Genomic DNA, 17,084 nt, shown 5'->3' on the forward strand with positions numbered 1-17,084 from the left:
CTTTCCATCATTCGGGGAGTGGGTTAAGTTCAATAATAATTAAATACAAACTTTTGTATCACAAGCCTCCAAGTCATAATGTTTTCCCTACCTGTGATTTCTCATAACCCAAGTTAATCCTTTTCTGCCCTTCCCTTCCCTTCCCCTTAAATGGTTAGAAAAGTTGAAATCCCACAAATGAGGAAACACTCACCCAACTTTTCTCCAGTCCCCTTGGCCCCTGTATGCTTCAAAATGGGGCTGTTTGAAGGGGTAGTGCTCAGTTTGCCACGACTAGGGAAAGTAGCCATGCTGGACCAGAAGAGTTCAGAGCTCTTGTCGGTCTGGGTGCTGCTGTCTTTGCTGCCTGTTTTGGCATGGGCACTGCCAACCAGAACCATGGAAGCTGCCGGGGACAGAGATGAGGCTGCTGGTGGCGGCAGGGGAGGAGGTGTTGGCAGCAAGGGAGCAGAAGCATGATCATGGTGCTCCTTCCCTAACAGCAATCCTGAGAGTAAGAAAGAAAGTTCTTTTAGCATCATAAGTTTATTAAGCTTGGGAAAGAATTTCCTTCCTAAAATAGGACACAGACAATGGGTTTGCTGAATTAAGAAAGCTGACCTCCCTCATAGGTGATGTATTCAGTGGCCTACAACCATTTTCTCCACCAGATTGCTGGAGTTTCTGAAATTCTCCTCAGAGGAGCCAGTTCCTTAGCTGTGACTCTAGGTCTCATGTACGCCCTGGGGGGAAAAAAACTACAAGAGATTTTAGTGTGGGAGACATATTTTCTAGGAAAATCTTCTCCAAAAAGTGCTGGGGCTTATACATAGACCACTAAGTGCTATTCATCATAAAAGCTTAAAGAGACCTCGGAGGCAATTTTGATTTTGAGCTTAAAGGGACTTCAGAAGCATTCTAGTCCAACCATTCATTTTATAGGTGAAGAAACTGAGACCCAAGAGTTAAATTCAAGGTCACACAGGGAATAAATAGAAGAGGTCAAATAAAGTCAAGTCAACAAGCATTTATTAAATTTATTATTCTGTGTTAAGCATTGGGACAGAAAGGCAAATACAGTCTCTGAGGTACTCAAGGAGTTTACAGTCAAATGGGGGAAACAATATGCAAAAAATTGATATAAAACAAGATATATTTGGAGACAACTTGGCCATAATCACAAAGGGAAGGCACTAGCAAGTAAATGCCTTAGGAAAGGGATTTGACCCTGCTCCTTTAAATCCAGAATCAATGTATAATGATGCTTTCCAAGCCAGTTTGTTTTAGTTTGGTAATTCATAAAACACCCACCTTCAGCTAAGTTTACATATCCTCTTTCTCAAAGCAGTCTAAACAGTGATTTATAGATTTCCTATAACTTCTCACAGGCATCCGTTGGCCTGAAGAGAAGCTACTCAAGATTTTGCTCTGGTTCATAGCCCAAACCAGAAGTACCTCACTTTTGCCAGGACAAATAAGAAACTTGCCTAACCCCCTTCCACAAATCAGAATTGTATGTTGTGAGATTTCCATGTACCTCCTTTTAAAGCCAATCAAAATATGTGGCCTGATTCAAATGTAGATAACAGGCTCTGTGTGTCCTAGTCATTGCTAAAGGCAGAAATGGGGAGGCACACAGAAAGGGAGCCACAGAAATGTGAAAAAATCTGTTGCAAGGAAAAATTTGCTAATGACCAGAATTGCCAGAGTTCCCTGTTACTGAAGGTTTTTACATAAAAATCACTAGTTCAAGGTTAGTCTAGATAGGGAATTTTGTTCAAATAAGGTTAGATTAGGAAATCTCTGAGATCCTTTCTGACTCTGGGATGAATGCCTTTTGGTGGCAGCCCTATTCTGTGCTTGTGAGGTTGGAAGGGGAGAGCTTAGGCAGAGAGAAAATAAATGTCTGGATGGGCAGATGTCATAAACTGACTTGGGGCTGGCCTGCCTTTGACATATTTCCAGCTGTCCTTGATCATGCCTTTCTTTCCTTGGGTCTCCGGCAAACCTTCCTATCTGTGGGGTGGAGCCTAATTGCCCTGGAAGGGGTCTTTGATGAGCACAGCTGCTGTCCACACACACTCTTTGAAGTCAGTTCCTTTGGGGGGTGGTGGAAAGGGGGGTTGCTGAGACAAAGCTGTGGAGGGACTTCAAACAGAGATCCTGACTGGGCAGCTTTGATCACCAGATTTCTTATTCTTCATATGCCTTTATGTTCTTAACCCCCCTGGCACGAAGCAGTCAGAATTCTCTGGTGTTCCTGGGTTTAGAACCCCCCCACCTCCTCACTCCCCACCCTTGTCTGCAGCACCAAGGGGAAAACATCACATGGCACAAATTGTGCTCCTAAGGAGAATCTTCAAAGCAAGCCTAATTTGTAGAGAACTGCCCTCCCGTCTCACCCCACCACCCAGCTGCTTTGGAAATTCAGCATGGGAGACTAGAGGAATTCTATAAGAAAGAAATGTCTAGGACTGAGCCCCTGGCAAACTTTATTTCTGAATACCTAATTTTTAACCACAACCCCAGCCCTCGGCATTTCTCCAGTGGGGAGAAAGCTGAACTTGGGAGTCGTGGATAATGAGTTTGAATCTCAGGTCTGTTATTTATAGTCTGTGTGACTCTGGACAAATCATTCAACTGACCCTCAGGTTTTTATAACCACTGCGTGATTTCAACTCCACAGAACAAGATGCTCTACCCTGGGTACCCTTAGTGTCCTGTCTCCATCTCCCACTGTTGCTTTCCTGGCTCCTTTTGTGTATTGTCTACTCCTTTGGATTTTAAGCTTGTCAAAAACCAAGACGCGTCTTTCTATTTTTATTAATTGTATCCCCAGTACTTAGCTCAATGTCTGGTATACTGTAGGTGCTTGATAAATGTTTACTGGATTGGCTCTAACTCGTTGGAACTCATTTCCTGATCTGTAAATGAGGAATCTAGATCAGATAATATGCAATATACTTTTTTGGCTCTAAATTTATGAATATATTAGTGCCTACTTCCCAAAGCCTCCATGAAGTTCTGCCCTACATTGGAGGAATAACAAATGCTACATCATTCACTGATGTGCTCGTCTCATCCTCAGTGTGGTACAGAGGTGACCCTATGACCACACAGGCTGCGTGGGTGGAATATAAGCTCTGGCAGGTCCCACACAGCTGGGAAATCAATCCAGTACATCAGTTCCCAGAGCAACTCATGAAACTGCTAAAGGTCCAAAGGGTAATAACACATAAAGAAAAGATGAAGTATCATATATTTTTATTGTAAACTTCCCTTTTCAAAAGATTTTGAAATCTCTTGTTACTTTTGCTCCTCAAATCCTTTTTATCCACAATGCTTACTTAGCATAGCTCTTGGTATATAATTGGTATAATTATTAGGCACATTATGCTTACTGATGGACTGATGGATATTTATTATGACCTATTATTCAGTACAAAAAATATTAAGAGGTAAGGAACTTACCAATGCTCCCTTTCCAAGTTCTCTCCTCCTTCTTCTCCTCAGCCAACTGATTGCTGGTAAGAGACGTTTGGCGTGAATGTGTGCCGGTGGCGGCAGCAATGGACGGGACAGAGCGGGCAGGACGTAAGCTGGAGGCATCTGTCTTTCCTGCGTCTTTTCTAGATCTCTGCTGAAGGACCTTAATCATGGCATCTTTCTCTATGATTTTGGCATGGAGATTTTTTATGCTGGGGAAAGAGTGAGAACAAAAAATCCTTACATTACAGAAAGAATTCTCATGTGTCCCCACATAATAATACCTCCAGAGAATGAGTGGAGTTACTGGCACCACCTTCAAAGTAAAGTTTTAAGATGCTGGAGCAGTTCATCACTGAATTCTTTATTGTTGAGATATATATATTGATACATACATGTTTGTATCTGGAAGTAACTATTCATTCCAGTTTAATCATCATCATGCTGAGATCACCCACCTGACACCACAGATCTAAAACCAGGACTTGTCTTCCCCTCTGATGTCTTCTAAGAGGATTGAGAATATCAGAGACGTCAATCTACCAACATTTATTTATTGTGTCATCTCCCCCTATAGAATTCACACTTCCTCACCATCAGCCTGGGGCTAATACCAGCTCTGCTGAGAAAATGCCATCCTTGCACACCATCTGTTTTATTGAACATCAACTTAGCCCTTAAAGTCCAACTCAAATACCATCACTTTTAGAAAGCTTCTAAGCAATACTATTTGTTGTCCCTTTCTAACATATTGATCCTGCACCATTTTATATTATAGCTATCAACCTATGTGCTTATAAGCTCCATGCTCAGCTGTAAAATGAGCAGATTGACCTAAAAGAGGTCTAAAGTCTATGATCTTATAAAGCAGGGACTATGTCTTTTTTAAACCTTTTACCTCACCTGGCACCAACCACAGTGCTCTATTTGATTTCCTTTCCTTCCAAAATTTTGTTCCCAAATACTTGGTTTCCTTCAAAACTCTACTAAAGAGTTACTTTTAAAACAAAGCCTTTTCTGGTTCCCCACATCAACTAGTTATTCAGTAATTTTACTTATGTCAATTGTTCATGATTCCATTGAAGGTTTTCTTGGCAAAAATACTGGAATGGTTTGCCATTTCCTTATCCACCTCATTTTACACACAAGGAAACTAGGTAAACAGGGTTAAATGAGATACCCAGGTAGTAAGTGTCTAAGGCCACATTTGAACTCAAGTTCTTCTGACTTCAGACCCAACATTTTATCCACTACGCCATTTAGCTTTCACAGTCTGCTAGTGCTTCCCCTCATTACCCAGAATCCCCTTATACTTATTTTGTATTTTTGTTGTAGATACCTCATATATATACATATTATCTAGCTATTTGATGGCAGACATTTTTCACTTCCACAATTTCTGGAATACTGAAGGAACTTGATAAACGCTTATTGATTGACTGTTAACTTATTGAATTATTTCTGTTGAATGAGGACCTGTAGTAACCATTTGCTTTTTTATGAACTAAAGATTGGTCAGAAATCCCGAGGATCTGCTGTACTTTGAGAGTAGTAAAGTAACACATACTCTCTAGAGCTCATCAAAGATTTAAAAAAAAAAAAAAAAAGGCTAGAAATCGAAGAAAGATTCCCAAATGAGGGGAAGAGGCAACATATTGTAGTGGGTGAAACGCCCATTAGGAATCAGTAATCCAGGTGTGATGCTGGCTCCATTGTGTTACCTAAGCTCTCAGGGTCTCCATTTTCTCATCTTAAAAACAAGGGGGAAGAAAATAAAATAGGGGAAGTAATAATACAAAAGATTCCTTCTCACTCTTATGATCTGTGATTTTATAAAATATTTTCTTCATCTTCCAATCTCATCCCACTTCTCACACCCTGCTCTCATCTTCAGTGGGATGAAACAGAGACAGAGACAGAGAGATAGAGACACACAGAGACAGAGAAAGAGACAAAGAGAGAGGGGGAGGAGCGAGAGAGGGGAAGAAGGAGGAAGGGAGAGGAGAAAAGGGAGAGGGGGAAAGAGAGAAGAAGAGAGAGAGCAAGAGAGAGCAAGATTAAAAGCAGTAAAACAAAAACAAAAAAGCTTCTCCTGTTAACATAACCTCAGTTTTAAAAGATGGGTTTTTGCATAAAATTACATTAATATTTAGAAGCTACGTGTACCAACCATTTCCTTGTGGCTCTTCTCTTTCTAGGTGTTTCTTTTTCTCACTCAGAAAGTACCAGTTCAATGTCACTCAAGACTGTTTATTGGAAAGAGCCATCTTTTAGGATCTTGTAGCAAGTAAACAATTAATGGGTCTTCCGGCACAAGTGCAAGTGATCAGGGATTGGGAAACCATTACAAGTTCATTCTAGGCCCTTATCAAAGAGCTGTTAGACTAGGGGTACAAAATGAGACATTCATTTTCTGACATGACTAATGAGATGATGGTTTTTCTTTACTTATCTGTTATTAGGAGTCTACTATGGCAACGGAGAAGAGAAATTAGAGGAAAGAGATAGTGATGCTTAAAAAAGAATATCACTATTTTTTTTAAAAGGTAAAAAGGCAGTTTCTGTGGTTCTCGAGAGAAATGGTTAGGGCTGTTAGGTCCCATGGTAAGAACTGAGCAGTGGGTCCCTTACGTGTATTCCATGTCCTGGCACCTCCGATTGGCTTGCACGACTTCTTCTTCCTCCTGCCAGATGCGAACCTCTAGGGAGCTCTCGCTGTAACTGCCATTCCTGGAGTGGTTGATGATTGTGGCATCCCTAACAACAAAAGACACAAAACATACACTTTCATCATTCAACATGGTTGCATGGAAAATAAAGTGCCATGGAAGAGATCCGCACCTATCAGCATCACAAGTAGGGCTCTCACCCCCAGCTGGCTCACAAAATACTTGTTTCCATTTATATTGTGAACAACAGAATTTAGTATCAACAATCCATGTTTATCTTGGTCTTTAAAATTCAAAAATGCTTTCTTCATAACAATCTGGTAGGACTAAGCAGGGATGGTACTGTTAGTGCAAAGATGAGCAAATTAAGGTTCAAAGGGCTAAGTGACTAATTCAAGGTCATACAGCTACTAAGAGAGTTAGATACATCACTTTCCTTTTAGAATAGAAGCTCCCTGAGAGAAGTTTTGTCTTTGTATCCCTAGTGCCTAATACATAACAGACACTCAATAAAAAATTTTTGTACAATTTTTCTTTGCAAATGTTTTTATCTCTTTTCTTATTGAGTTCTACTCTCTATAATAATAGTAGCTAATAATAACTAATATTTATATGGCGCTTACTATGTGCCAGGTACTGTGCTAAGAGCTTTACAAATATTATCTCATTTGATCCTCACTATACTGGGAGGCAAGTGCTGTTTTTATACCTATTTTACAACTGAGGGAACTGAGGAAAACAAGATGACTAATTTGTTCAGAACCTTGGTTTCTATCTCTCTTCCCTCTTCCTTTCTGCTTTTCTTTTCCTTCTTTTCCTTCCCTCTTTTGAAACAAGGTCTTTTATCTCACCCAAGCTGGAAGTCCCATAGCCACTAACAAACCCAATTCCACTAATGATCAACATGGAAGCTTGGATTTGCTGCATCTCCAAAATGGTTTGCGCCTCCTCTGGCAGCCTGGTGCCGCTCCACATTGCTGCAGACCCACCATATTAACACCAGACTTCTCGGAATTCAACTGATCCAGCAGCCTCCCTCTCAACAGCAAGGATTATGGGTATGTGCCATTCACCATATTCAAGATCTTTCTCATAACAACTGCCATCTAACCAGGCTTCCCTTGAGGAGTTGATTTTTTTTTTTAATGTTGAATGTGAAGTTTTACACTTATTCCCATTAAACTTCATTTTATTACATTAGTCCTATCTTCCAGCTTTTTAATACTTTTTTAAATCATATGGCTTTTCCATCTATCTCAATCAACTTTATTTCATCTGTAAATTTGATTAACATGCCATCTGTATCATTTTCCAAATCATTTAAAATAAGATCATAATATAAAAATGTTAGACTTTTTTTCAGTGTATACTCCTGTCCTTCACAGGGTCCTTGGAAGGACCAATTGAGATCATGTCCATTAAAGTGCTATGGTAACAATAAATCACTTTATAAATGTAAGGTATTATAATATTCTCTCATTTCTGGGCCTCTCACCAGAAATTCTGTATTCAAGTAACAAGTATAAGAATCTCTTAATTAGCTAATAAAATGCTCTCCATTTAGTTAGCATTCATTAAAGGAGAAAGAAATACCACCAATTTCACAAGAGTGTCTAAAGAAATATGGCATAATTGGCCATTAGAGCTGCTTTGGTGCCTTCAGCATTAGTCTCTGTTGGTTCAGGCCTAACTAGTCTCAGGAGACTCATAAAAGAACCTATAAGATTATATTTTTAGGTATTCTTTTAAAATTTTAAGACATTTCTCAAGCCCAGCAAGATCCTAGTCCAAAGCTTTGGTGGATTCTAGCAGCGAAATATAACTTATGGGCAAAAGACTCAAGTTTGGAGACAGGCAGGGACCCAGAGCTAATGATCCTCTCATTCCCGGTCTAAGCAGGCAATTATAAATAGGTAAGATTCAGTGGCCAAAGGGAATCTACCTGAAAAGTGTTTCCCTCAAAGAATATAAGGTCTTTGAGGGAAAATAGATGATTTTGTTTTTATCCTGGTACTCCCAATACTTGGCATTATAGAAGGATTAATTTATTGATTGAAGTTGAGCTGACAGTATCTATCCTGGAGACAATATCAGTGCCTTCAAATAGGAATTTGAGAAGTTTGTGGCTTTCTTTGAAAGAGAATCAAGACAAGCCTTTTTTCAGGAGAAAGCAAAGATATAAAATCAATAATTGTCAATCATTTCCAAAAGAGCTCCCAAAAGATGACCCCTTCCATTATTTTTTTTTTTTGGCCATGCCTGAATATAAATCTAGGGGACAAGGGGAAGGCAAAGTGAACATTTTAGTTACAAGTGATAATGAACTGTGCTTCCTCTTGATAGAGAAAATATGTAATCTTCCGTGGAGCCCTTAGTATGATACTTGATACTTAGTAAGCACTTAATTTTTTTTTCATTCATTCATTTACCAGCAGGGATTGGGAAAGAAACAAGCCAACAGGATTTCACATGTTCCCAATTCTACCCCCAGCTCATCTTGCTTTTTTAGCACATAACTATATCTTTTACTTTGCTGACATCAGAACTGATCTGCCTCCAAGTCTATGAACCTTTCATGTCTATATCCATCATCATCAGTCTCCAGAATGCTAAATTACATCTCTACTTTCTGCAAGAAACTTTTTCTAATTTTCCTTAATGTTAGTACCTTCCTTCTGAGGTTTTCTCCAATTTATCTTATCCAGTTTATTTTATATTTTGCTTGTACATTGTGTTCATTTGTTGTGCCCTTTAAATAGCAAGCTCCTTAGTATTTTTGTTTTTCATTGTGTATAGTGCTAAGCAAAGTATTTAGTAAGCATTTAATGAAGGCTTATTGATTTAATACTACCCGTACTCAAGATTCTATCCCCTTCAGTTTTCTCTGTGGCCTTTCTCTATGAATCATTCCCTCTTTAGCCTCTTTTCTTATAATCCTTTACCCTTTGCCGGAATATATGCTCACATTTCTACATTATAAAAACAATCACTTGACTCTAATACCCTTTTAAGACACTTCTAAATATTGTACCCACTGCTTCTATTTCCTCACCTTCCAACTCAATTCCAAGTCTCTGCAACCTGACATCTGCTCCCATCACTCTCCTAAAACTGCTCTCACCATGGTTCACTTCATTATTGCCCAAGCTAAAGGCCTATTAAGATCATCACTTTTACCTTTCTACAACATCCTATTGACTTGATTCTTGATCTCTCTCCTCCCTTGGATTTCTTGACATGTCCTTCTCTTTTTCCTCATTTCTAGGAATGCCCCTTTTTCCTTCTCCCTAGCTCCTCATCCTTCTTTTGCCACTTAAACATGGTTATCCATTAAGGTCTTAAATTTGATCCTCTGATATCTTACATCTTCACTGCCTTGGAAATCACATTCATTCCCATTACTTCAAAGTTAACTTCTGTGTAGATAATTCCCACATAAATTTCTTTACTCCCATCTTCTCCCAAGTTGCAGTCTCACATATGATTTGCAGTTTAAAACAAGTATACTTGATTCAGTGATACTTGAAATCATATAATCAAGAGTTTGAATAATTCAGATCCTGCCATATGACAACTGGTCATAGAATCTGAAATTATTCATCTTGAAGAAGAAATGAGGGCGAGAAGAGCATATGATTGTCTTCAAGTATCTGAAGGGTTGTCATTAGATCAAGGATTTGTCTTACACTGTTCAGCTCCAGAGGGGAGCACAAGGTTACAATAACTGGAAGTTATGATGAAACAATTTAAGATTGATGTAAGGAAGTGCTTCTTAATGATCAGAGGTAATTCAAAATGTAATAGGCTAAATTGATCAATGATGGACAAAATCAGCTACATCCACAAAAGGAACACTGGGAAATGAGTGTAAATTGTGAGCATTGTTTTTGTTTTGTTTTGTTTTTTGTTTTGTTTTGTTTTGTTTCTCTTCCCAGATTATTTTTACCTTGCGAATACAATCCTTCCTTTGCAACAACAACAACAACAAAATTCGGTTCTGCACATATATATTGTACCTAGGATATACTATAAGATATTTAATATGTATGGGAATGCCTGCCATCTAGGGGAGGGGGTGGAGAGAAGGAGGGAAAAAACTCGGAACAAAAGGGAGTACAAGGGATAATGTTGTAAAAAAAAAATTTACCTATGCATATGTACTGTCAAAGAAAATGTTATAATTATAAAAATTAATAAAAAACAAAAATTAAAAAAAATGTAATAGGCTATCTCAAGAAGTTTTTCCCCACCCACTTGAGGTCTTCATGCAAAGGCTGGAAGACCACTTGTTGAATGAGTAGACTGTGAAAGGAATTTCTTTAAAAGTATGGGCTGAATTAGATGGTCTGTGATGTTCCTTTCAACATAAAGATCATATAAGTTTCAACTTTTTCTCTGGCTGGATGACTAAATGTTGCCTCAAAATTATTGTATTTAAAACTGAGCTCATCAGCATCTTCCCCCAAGCTGCTATTCTCCCTTTACTTTGATATTTCTGTAAGGGCACCTTCATCTTCCTCGAATGAATACTTAGTCATCTTTGATTCTTGCCTCTTTCATCTTCCATATTAAATCAAATGAAAAGCCTTATCAATTCTATCTTTGCAATAGCTTCCCCAATAGGTTTTCTCTTCTCCATTCTCAATGTAACCCCTTGTATTCTAATATTCAAGTCCTTCCATAACTTTGGGTTTTTAGCTTCAGCTCATATTACAGCCTTTGTTGACTTCTCTATTTTGATAAGGTTAAAAGACTTGTTCAGAGTCAAATCAAGAAGCTCCTCCTACACATCAGGTACTGTGTTAATCCCCAGGATACAAACAAAGGTAAAAACAGCCTCTTCCCCTAAGGAATTCACAATCTAATAAAGAGACAACATATAAACCACTGGGTACAAATAAGACATACCCTGGCCTAACTGGAGATAATGATAGAGGGAATGCTAAATAGTACTTCAGGAAAGGATTCTTGCAGAGATAGAATCTGAGCTGAGACTTGAAGGAAAACAAGAGATGAGGGGAAAGAGAATTGCAGGCATGGGAGAGAGCCAGTCAGAATTTAGTGTGAGAGACGGGAAGAATTTGTCACAAATTTATCTTAAAACAATAAAATACAGTCTTTGGGCAAGAAAAATTAGTACTTTCCTATATGAGATCTTTCTTCATCATGTCAACAGAGTACTCAGTCATTCCTCTGGGAGGTGATCTGAGTTAATCCTCAATAACTTCCTGACCTTGGTATCTAAATTCAACTTCCCCTATGTGTGTCATCAGAAATAATGGGTCTTACCTCTCAGCTGCTGCAGTGGCAGCAGCGTTCATGGCAAAGTGTCGGATGGTACTCTCCTCCAGGTATTTCTGTTCCCACTTGGTCATGTCAGCTTCCAGGGCCAAAATCCTCTCTTCCTTTTCCCTCACAAGTTCCATAAGTGCCGGGGCATTGTGATCTGCTGTGTTGCCTGACTGGCCATTTCCATGTCTCTGGAGAGGAGACAAAAATAATAATCTTGATGCTCAAAAATACTTTAAATACTTCCTTCCATGTTAGCCACCCTTAGAGATAAGGCAGCACATGGTCCCTGCATGCATACCTGTAAGTACTATTTACTCATATGGAAGCACTTACACAAATGATTATACATACTACAAACCCATGTACTTCCTCCCCTACAGCAACATACAACCAACATGCATGCAACTTCCACAGATACAAACCCATATCCGTCAAGCTCCCTCATGAACCCACTCCCTTTCCTGATCTGAGATCAAAGACTATAGATCTGGAGAGCAGGAAAGCAGGAAGGGACCTCCCTTCTCATGTTATAAATGCAGAAACCAAGTCCCAGAGAGATTAAGGTCTCACAGGTAGAAAACATAAGAGGCAGGTAGGACTTGAAACCGGGTCCTTTGTCTGAGGGATCTTTCCATTGTACCATCCTGTTTCTTTTGTCAATGATAAAAAGTCATGGTGCTGGGTAACCAAGAGGACCTGCATTTGAATCTTGGTTCTGCTACTTATTTTCTGTGTAACCTGAAGCAAGCATCAGCTCCTGGAGAGCTAGACAAGATGGACTCTAAGGTCCCTGCCTTCCCTAAATCGGTGGTCCTAGTGACCTAGGAATGGAAGAAATCTCAAATCTTCAAATCCTTCCCTTTATTTCCCTTCCATGGCCTTGCACCAAATACTACTGAATTTTTCTTCAGAATTCTTCTTGTATCTTTTCCTTCATATTAATTTGCATTGTTCCATGCCCTCATAATCTCATATCTAAAATACTATTCTGGCCCCTTTGAGTCAGGCTTTCTCACACATTACTGCCAAACTGACTTTTCTTAATGCATTACTTTAATATCTCTCCCTTGCTTAAAAATCTTCAATGGTTCCCCACTTTATACTATATCAAATCTAAACTCCTTAATTACTGTTGTTCCCCACCACACACCTTCCTTTCTAAACCAGGTTGTTCTCAATGTCCTAGGTCTCATAACTACCATATCTTAGATCTTACACATACAATTAGTTATCTCATTCCTTTGCTCAAAAACCTTGGATGGTTTCCTGATGCTTAATGAAGAAAGTTCAAACATACCATGCCTATTATGCAAATCCTTCAAATAGCGTATCACCTCACTTTTTTTTTTAAGCAGCCCTTTATTTCAGGGTGAAGACAGTTTTCCTTATACTTCTCTGTCAAAGCACCCCAAATGCTCTTTCCATACAATGAGGTACTGAGCAAACGCTTATTATTCATTATGCTGCCTTCATTCTCATCTCTCTGCTTTCATCATTTTTGTTCTTTTTGCTTCCCTTCTTCTGCCTACCCAGTCTTACCCACTCTTGCAGGCCTTGATCAAATTCGTTTGGCTTTTGAGCTATGAAATATTCTTCAAAGTCTTCAGCTCTAACTGATCTGCTTCCTCCTTGAACTTCTCTATTTTGCATCAAACAAGTGAACTTTTAGTTATAATCTGTTGTATATGGTTCATTATTCCTACTGTTTTCTTAGGTAATCTGTAGGTTCTCTGAATGCAGGGGTCATTCTATACTTTTCTTGTATACCTCAAAATGCTAAGCATGGCTGGGCATATACTCTGTGTGCAATAGTGAATTATTGTTTGAATAATTGACACACTCACATCTTCACCACTCCCCATTGGCAGAGAATCAGTCACAGAACTTCAAAGCTGGTAGGGACCTTTGAAAAGTAGCTACAATGAAAAGGACAGGGGTCTACAAGTTTCAGGTTCCATGCCTAGCTTTATCACTAACTAGTTGTCTGCCCCAGGTGAGAAATTTAATTTCTTGATCTTAGGTTCTTTATCTTAATAAAGAAGGAGGACGGACTAAGAGATATCTATATCCTCTTCCAGGGTGCTATTTTCTCTGCCTCTCTGAAATTAGACATTTTTATATAGTTATTTTTTAAAATTTATTTTATTTAAAAAATAAAATAAGAAAAAAAAGAAAAAGAGAAAAAAGACTACAAAAACATGTCATGTGCCCAGCAGAACATCAGGGAAGATTCAAAATATATAACAGCAAATTACCAGTTCAAGGAAGTATATCTATTAGAAGAAATTATATTTGCAATTTAATATTGTGAAAGGATTTTAGGTCAAGCATTAAGAGGAATCTCCGAGGCTCTCTAGTCTAATTCCTTCATCTTACAGATGAGGTCCTGGAACATTAAATGATATGCCCGTGGCAGTAAGCATCAAAAGTGGGAAATCTCTCCCCACCATATCTAATCCTGCCCCCTGGGGTTAGTAGGGCAAATCAAATTCCCCTTCTTCTTCATGTTAGCTCTTTGAATACTAGAAGCCAATCATCATCTCTCTTCTCTGACTTAAGCCCCAGACTTCTTTTCTTCAGAGTAAACATCCTCAATTTTCAGCCCACTCACTGTACTGGCTGACCATTCAGAAACTTCACAGGGAAACTTAAGTTGGTGAGAATACAGGCAAACTGCCAAAGTAACAAGAATAGGAATTCTCTCTCCTTTCCATGGAGCTGAGATTAGTCTGTAAGAAAAAGTAGAATAACACAGCAGCCCTCAACACTCCCCCCCCCCACCTAGCTAACTGGCACAGGACAAGTCCTTATTGTCACTGAAACAACTGGGTCAGCTCCCTTTAATTGTAACTGCAATGATACCACTCCTCCCTTCCCTATTCACAACACAGATGCCATTAAGGTTTCCAGGGAAGCAAGGAAAAGGACAGTGGCAATAGCCTATGAACTGAAGCTATTCAGGGATAGTCTTGAAACTTCTAAAAACCAGTCATGTAGTTTGGAACTGCATATATAATAACATCATCCTAGTCCTAACCATCTCTTAATGGGAAAATATGATAGAATCTTCTCACTGTATCTTTCCATTAAGAGATGTCATTATATATGTGGCCCAAATTACAAATCCTACCTCTGATCCTTAGTGTTGGTATAGTGCTGGGCAAGTCATTTAGCCTTACTGAGCCTCAGATATTTTCTACCTGTAAATCTAGGGGTTTCAGCTAGATAACTTTTATGTCCTTTTTCTGTTCTAAATCTATAATATTTTGAGCCTCACAAATCAAGTCCCACCCAGGAGCACAGGATAGCTTACACCAGGCAATGGGGAAGGAAAAGGTACCCAAGTCTTTCTCTTTGCTTAGTCCATCTTGTATTTTCAGAGACTCTATATCTATGAGTCCATGGACGAAACGGCCTGCAGAGATCCTTGTTAGTTTATGGGAATTCTGTGGTATTAAGATCCTCATTGGAGCTGATGCACCAACCACTCTGGGGCCTGGGCTGAGTTCCACAGTTGGCTACCAGCCTTGGCATCTGTGGTCAGTACTAATTTAAGGCAAGACAGACATGAGATCAAAGCTATACCAGATGTTCCCTTGAATGCTGGAGAATGTGGATTCCCAAACACAGAAGGAGATTCCTTTGTCCTGCTCCCACCTGCTCTTGGGAAGCGGGGCATGAACTCAATTCCAGGAAGAGAAGCACTTTCCCCAAATCCTATTTAGGTGCTGGTTGGAAAGCTTTTTTTGTCCCACTTGGTGTGGAGATGGAAGGACTGCTATTCTATATTTCAGGGATTAATCCCAGAAGATACTTAGCTACCAACTGAAGCTGACAGGGAATAAACAATAAAATACAGCTTCTGAGAAGAAAGGTAGAGACATAATAGCTAGCACCTCTACTCCACATGGGCCCCAGAAATCTCCAAATGTGGAGATCTCTCATGTTTATCAGAATCCTTTTGCAGAAAGTCTAGACAATATAATCCCTTATAATTACATGGCACTTTGATTCTAAAACACAAGACTAGAACTCCCAGGGGTGGAAGATACAGTCATGAATATTGGAAGTCATGAATATCATCAGACCGAGAATGGAATGACCTGATATTTGCCATTTGCTGTTATGGACTCTGAGGAAAAAGGATTTCAATTCTAATCCTGAATACAACATTACTTAATTCTATAGTTGTAATTCAGTTTTTCTATCTAAAATGAGGACAATAACATTTGCCCTGCAACTTCAGAGTGTTTCGTGAGAATTAAATGAAAAATATACATACACACATATGAAGCTATATAAAGGGAAAGTACAAAGTGATATGTAAATGGTAAGATGGTACTGGGTTTTGTTTTGTTGTGTTGGGGAGAGGGGAGAGGAAGGAATGATAAATCTGTCCCTATTGGGAAGTCCCTGAGCAGACTCTCTAGCAGAGCAGATCAGTAATTGCTCCATAACTTAGAGGGTAGCTTAAGGCATTTGTAAGTTGGGACTTGCTCAGGATCACTCTTTCTATTCACCTGCTAGGCTGCTTCTCAAAGATATTATTATTGTTGTTTTTGTTAAGAGTGATCATAGAAATACTCAAAACTAGCAGATTTCAGCCCTACCATTTAAAAGATGTTGACCCTGGCTTTGACCTCTATAAACCTCACTTACTTCATCTATAAATTGAAGATACCCATTAACCTTTGTCCAATACAAAGCACCATCTGAAGGTAAATTCTTATTGTTACGATTTCTATTTCACAGATGAGAACAGAGAAGCTATGCCTTTCCCAGTGTGACAAAGCTAAGACAAAGAATCAGGCCTCTTGGTTCCTATTCCCTGTACTGTTGCCCAGAACTAGTAGAAATGATTATATTTATGCTCCATTCCTTCTGTGGCTTGGATTATAAATAAAACATCCCGCTCTCAGTCATCACCAACTTTACTTTTCCAATCAATCCCTCCATCACCCTAGGGAGAGGTGGAAGGTGCTGCATGCATACAAATATAAAAGTTTGGACAAAATGACTGTTCCAGATGAGCTGCTTACCTAGAGGCAACCCTCATCTCTCAGTTTCCTCATTTGTTAAAAACAAAACAAAAAGACTAAATAATCCCTAAAATCTATGGGGTCTCTAAAAACTTTATGATTCTGTGACTCATTTTCAAATGGTTCCTTTGAAAGATCTGACTGTTTTTGTAATGTAGGGCTTTGGGAAGAATTAGAAGTAACTCCTATTCACAAAACAACAGAGACAAAAGATTGTTGTGGGATAAAAAACAGAAATCAGAGTCTGAACCAAGTTATTTTTTGCTCTCCTTAGAAGGGAAGGTACAGTTTAGTAACTGCTATATGAGTGTCCTCATATAGCCATTTTCACAATGTTCTCAAATGTCTCCTGAAGTCACATGCTCAAATTTCTATGCCAGCCAGAAGGTTTGCAAACTCCCTGTTCTCAGTGATCTATCCTATTCCCTAGATTAACAAAGGAATTTGTGCAATACCTATAGGAACAGCTGGACAGTTGAACTATAATGACTGAATCAAATCCTACCAGAAATAGAGTAGGAAGGAAGGAATGGGCCTAGGAGTTCCATGAAGAGCTCGTTCTTCAAAATGTCCATCCCTTCCTCCTCCTTTTTTTTTTTTTTAAAGACACAGAAAATCT

At 39.0% G+C, this 17,084-nt stretch overlaps 1 protein-coding gene across 6 annotated transcripts in view; it reads right to left on the reverse strand.

Moving 5' to 3' along the window:
- Positions 1–17,084, reverse strand: part of AMOTL1 (angiomotin like 1) — a 241,743-nt gene that overhangs the window by 7,586 nt on the left and 217,073 nt on the right. For all 6 annotated transcript variants that reach the window (XM_074304486.1, XM_074304485.1, XM_074304490.1 and 3 more), the window contains 4 exons: positions 11,424–11,614; positions 6,097–6,222; positions 3,451–3,677; positions 194–487 (listed from right to left, as the gene is read on the reverse strand). In XM_074304486.1, the coding sequence (XP_074160587.1) occupies positions 194–487; positions 3,451–3,677; positions 6,097–6,222; positions 11,424–11,614 (838 nt within the window). The remainder of the gene's footprint in view (positions 1–193; positions 488–3,450; positions 3,678–6,096; positions 6,223–11,423; positions 11,615–17,084) is intronic.

Source organism: Sminthopsis crassicaudata, chromosome 3 (assembly GCF_048593235.1).
Source record: "Sminthopsis crassicaudata isolate SCR6 chromosome 3, ASM4859323v1, whole genome shotgun sequence".
Taxonomy (NCBI): domain Eukaryota; kingdom Metazoa; phylum Chordata; class Mammalia; order Dasyuromorphia; family Dasyuridae; genus Sminthopsis; species Sminthopsis crassicaudata.